Source organism: Nanorana parkeri, unplaced genomic scaffold (assembly GCF_000935625.1).
Source record: "Nanorana parkeri isolate BGI_ZX_2015 unplaced genomic scaffold, ASM93562v1 scaffold400, whole genome shotgun sequence".
NCBI classification, from domain to species: Eukaryota; Metazoa; Chordata; class Amphibia; order Anura; family Dicroglossidae; genus Nanorana; species Nanorana parkeri.
Window position 1 is genome coordinate 913,193 of NW_017306668.1, and position 5,108 is coordinate 918,300.

At 40.8% G+C, this 5,108-nt stretch overlaps 1 protein-coding gene across 1 annotated transcript; it reads left to right on the forward strand.

The window, feature by feature from the left end:
* The first annotated feature begins 498 nt into the window (after positions 1-498).
* NEUROD1 (neuronal differentiation 1) lies at positions 499-3,264 on the forward strand. Its single transcript, XM_018559495.1, has 2 exons — positions 499-629; positions 2,146-3,264. The coding sequence occupies exon 2, from the start codon at positions 2,154-2,156 to the stop codon at positions 3,231-3,233; it is 1,080 nt and encodes a 359-aa protein (XP_018414997.1). The 5' UTR covers positions 499-629; positions 2,146-2,153; the 3' UTR covers positions 3,234-3,264.
* Positions 3,265-5,108: the final 1,844 nt, after the last annotated feature.

The window sequence follows — 5,108 nt, forward strand, 5'->3', positions numbered from 1 at the left end:
CAGGATGTAGTCTCTTGTCATTAATGGCACTTTGCAAATCAGGGGGCACGGAGAGGTTCCAGGGACACAAGTGTGAGACGCACTGATTGCAGCCTCCTTCTGCCTCCCCTTCTGTCACGTCTTGTGCACACAATGCACTGGGAGGAAGGGGTTAACCCTGTCCTGCGGGTACAAACAGGTTCGCAGAATCTGTAACTGGCGACAGATGGCCACTTTTTTTTTTTTCCTTCTTCCCCTTGGCCACAAAGAGATGGAATAGAGAGCAGCGCTGAATACAAATGGATGGAGGAAAAGGGGGCTGCGTCACGTGATCCGCCGTTTGCCTGACTTGGGTGACCATATGGCGCGTGCCGGGGAAAGTTAGGGGGCGGGGCTTTGAAGGAAGGCGCTGGGGAGGGGCGCATGCGCGATGCGCTCCCCTCTCCGCTAATCTGTGTGACTGCTGTGTTGTCACCTCTCCTCCTCCCTCTCACTTGTCTCCCAGCGTCACGAGACCCGCTATAAAACCCCAGAGTCTCATCACAGCCCCCAGAAATAAACAAAACTATTCACCCCAGCACCTACAACTCTGCTCTGTAACACTGGAGAGGTTATGAGACTGTCACTGGCAAGGATACATTAATACTAAGGTAAGCCTTACCTGTCTCATCATTATAGCATCCTTATTTCTCTGCATCTGCAGAACATTCTTTTGATGCAATTTTCAGACATTTCATCGCATTTCCCATTCATTCATTTATCTTTTTTTATATTTCCATATTTGAATTCATTTTCCTCCCTATTATCCAACTATTATTGCTCAGCCATTAATCAAACTGATACTTTCATTATCAAACTGTTTTTTTTTTTATTATTTCCTAGTTTGGATGTATATTAAGCATCTTATAAATGAGTAACTTGTGCCCAATACATTTGATGTTGTCATTTGGTCTCAGAAATAGTTCATAAAAGGTCTGTGAAGGGTTAATATATAACTGAAGTTGGGTATAATGTCATTAAACAGTCCAATTTAGTGACTGCTATCTGCACTGAAATTTAGAAAATGGATCAATTATATCTATTGTAAGCAATTAAAAAGTCACTTTACTGCTCATCTCAGCATATGTTTATTCCTGATGGAGCAACTGAAGTATATACTGCATATCCTCTTCAAGCCAATCAGCAGACTGAGTGAAACATACATTGTTGGTATAGTTAGACACATTCAACTGCACTTGTACTGTAATGTTGAAGATGTTCTACCACTTATCCAAGTAGCCACTCATTTTAGCTGAGGAAGCCATCTGGATGGATGTCGAAACGTTTCCTATTACAGAACAAGTCCAGTTAAAGGTGACTTACTACTACTATCTATATTATAACCTGTATAAAGGAGAACCTTCACAGATACATACTTCAATCAGAGACAGCAAAAAGATAGCCATGATGTACCAAGTGCAGTAGCCCATGGCAACCAGTACAGTAGTCAATTGACACTAGAACACAGAGGATGGCCAAAGTGCCATTAGTATGCACAGCCCTAGTGCTAAGAGGAACATATGTTACCTGTTAACTGTCAGGGTACCCCTTGTCTTCAGTAGGTTTAATACACCAGCCATGTTTTAGCGCCTCCTGTATTCAAGCCATTAGGTCATGGGTGGATTGTAGAAATGTCAAGTGTCTGCTTTATGTGTTAAGTTGTTTTTGTTCTTTCTTTTTTGTGTGCTCTGGATAGATATAGAAAACAAAATACTTGAGCTACCCCAACGCAGTAAAGTGCAGATGGGAGATGTGTATAATAAGGAGCTGTGATGCACCTGATCCCCTCCATTCAGGGCGCCTGCGCTGGTTTTAATAGACTTGTCTCTTCTGCTGCTTTGTGCCATCTACTGAGACTTCTAAAACACATTCAGAGTAGGAAGAAAGTTTGCAATCAAGCAATCAGGTTGTCACTTTTGCCTTGTACCTTTCAGTTATTCACTCAAGTCATATTTCCCTAATCTGCTTAAGGTCAGCATAATACATCAAGGTTGCATAACAGCCTTTGAAGGGGATTTTAGAGAAATGGAGATGTGTGTTGTTACAGTCTAATCTCTCATACATACTGCATTAGTTGATGGCACTAAGATCATCAAGTGGTCATTTGATTATACTTGTTCTCCTCAGATTTGAAGATGACCAAGTCCTATCGAGATAATGGATTGATCATGTCCGACACCCCGGGCTCGAGAGGTTGGGTGGATGAGTGTTTGAGTCCTCAGGATCAACACGACATGGAGAAGAAGGAGGAAGAACTAGATAGTATCATGAAAGATGATGACGAGGACTCCCTCAAGCAAGGAGAGGAGAACGAGGAAGAAGAAGGGGAGGACGAGGATGATGATGACGATGATGATGATGATGACGAGGAAGATGAAGACGGGGATGACGATCAGAAACCCAAGAGACGCGGTCCTAAGAAGAAGAAAATGACCAAAGCCAGGGTGGAACGCTTCAAAATGAGGCGCATGAAAGCCAACGCTCGAGAGAGGAACCGCATGCATGGTCTGAACGCTGCCCTGGACAACCTGCGCAAAGTGGTCCCCTGTTACTCCAAAACGCAAAAGTTGTCCAAGATCGAGACCTTGCGCCTGGCTAAAAATTACATCTGGGCTCTTTCTGAGATCCTGAGGTCTGGGAAAAGTCCAGACCTGGTGTCCTTTGTGCAGACACTTTGCAAAGGCTTGTCCCAGCCCACTACAAACCTGGTGGCTGGGTGCCTTCAGCTGAACCCCAGAACTTTTCTTCCAGAGCAGAACCAGGATATGCCATCACATATGCAAGCAGCAAGTGCTTCCTTCCCCCTGCATCCCTACCCGTACCAATCCCCTGGTCTTCCCAGTCCTCCTTATGGTACCATGGACAGCTCCCACATATTTCATGTCAAACCCCATTCCTACGGGGCAGCTTTGGAGCCTTTCTTCGAGAGCACTGTCACTGACTGCACCAGCCCTACGTTTGATGGTCCCCTCAGCCCTCCCTTGAGTGTTAATGGGAACTTTTCCTTCAAACACGAGCCTTCGGCGGAGTTTGATAAAAATTATGCCTTCACCATGCACTATCCGGGGGCCAGCCTAGCACAGAGTCATGGTCCCATTTTCTCCAGCACTGGCCCACGTTGTGAAATCCCTATAGACAGCCTCATGTCGTATGATGGCCACACACACCACGAAAGAGTCATGAGTGCCCAGCTTAATGCCATCTTTCATGATTAACTTTCCAGAGATCAAATGATGACACTTATGTAATTGCCCGTGCTTTACAATACTGTCTTGTTTACAATGGGTACCATGACTGAAAAGTGCACCATAGCCCACTTTGTGAATGACAACTTTCCATTTGATCTGTAAAAAAAAAGTTGGAAAGCAACTTTGGTTTTGACCTTCTGTATTAATGTACATATAACCAGAGCTCGTCCAAGAGCCACTCTCTTAAATTAGGAGTACACACCATTTACTCATAACGTGTTATTTTTTTTTTTATCTGATCCAGATAAAAGAAAAAAGAAAAAAAAAGCGAAAGTCGCAAAGCAATAATTAGGATCTATGCAATTTTCAAAACCAATAGTGGGCCAATCAAATAAATATATATAAATCTATTTTTCAACCAACATTTTACTACTAGTTATTGTACCCATGGCTGAATTATTTTGTTGTGATTTTTTGTACAGAATTTGTAATGGCTTTTTATAATGTGAATTTCCTATTTTAAAGAAAAAAAAACAACAACATGCAGCTCCATCAATCTTTTTTTATACCTATGGGGAAGTAGAATTATATCTAATTTATAGCAAATAAAAACTGAAAATAATAAAAAAAAAAAAAGGTTAACTAATTTAAAACAATAACCAAGTGCTTAGAAAGTTGTGTTGCCTTAGACGTTTTCCCTTGAATGAGAGAAATACATCATATTCAGAACCGTTAATAAAACATAGTGGGGGGGGGGGGGGGGAAATATCCTTATATGTCACTTTAAACTTGTAGACTGGAAAGAGAGGTTATCAAATTGTGATAAAGAAATAGACTTTTATGCAAATATATTGTTTTGACAGGGTTCAGCAGTATCACAGGGAATTGAAGCTTAAAATGCAAGATTGGACACAATGGTCCATGAAGTTTGAAATTTCATGACAACTGATTTATTGACAATGTTTGGTAATGTCGAAGAAAAAGTTATATATGTTCTTACAAAGTAGACCCTGCAGCCAGTATTTGTTTTTACATTCACCAATAGGGAAAGAGGGCAATAGAATACCCATAGAATAGATTATAAATAATTAGCTCCTAATAATATTTTTTTTAAACTATTTTCTGTAATTAGTATCACACATCTTCAATCTTGTTATCAGTTAGTCAGCCTCTTTAAATGGAGAAAAGTATTGGTATCATGTGTTCACCACACTCAACATGTACCAGAGAAAGCAAAGGAGAGAGTTATCTGAGGATATCAGAAAGGAAATTATAGACCAGCATGTCAAAGGTAAAGGCTGTCAGACTGTCCAGCAGCTTGATGTATTTCTGACTACAGTGGCAAATATTAAGAAATTTAAGGGCCATGGGGTGTAGTGAACCTCCCTGACATGGCAGGGGTCATATCATCTAATTCCTACTACATGGGTTCATGTCATTAAAGAGTTAAGAAAAAACAGGATATCCGTTTGCAGGGTTACAGTAAACAGTAGAAGCTCATGTGAGTTCTGGCTGTTGTAGGCTTCATTTAAGTCAGATTTTTTAACTCTTTCAGAGCCAGTTATGCTGAAGACCGCATGCACAGATCAATTCTGAACCCTTGGTAGTAGAAAAACATCATCGCTGTCCTCTATATACACTATAATTATTATCACATTGTATTCCACAGAAAAGCTGCTTGACTATCATAATTAATATTTGTAATGACCACAAGCTATCAATGTGCATTTTCCTTGAAATATCCGTCAATTGGGAACATTGCTTTCACAATCCTAAGGCTTGATTAGTGCAGTACCTATGACAGGTTTTGTATAGAGTCAAAGTGAATTTAGTTTCTGTGGGTGGGCTGACTTCAGTTATACATTATATTTTTCTTTTGCAGGGGTTGAAAAAAATAATACA

Excerpts from the sequence above, each read along its gene's own strand:
- NEUROD1 (XM_018559495.1), top strand. The coding sequence starts at position 2,154 with ATGACCAAGTCCTATCGAGATAATGGATTGATCATGTCCGACACCCCG.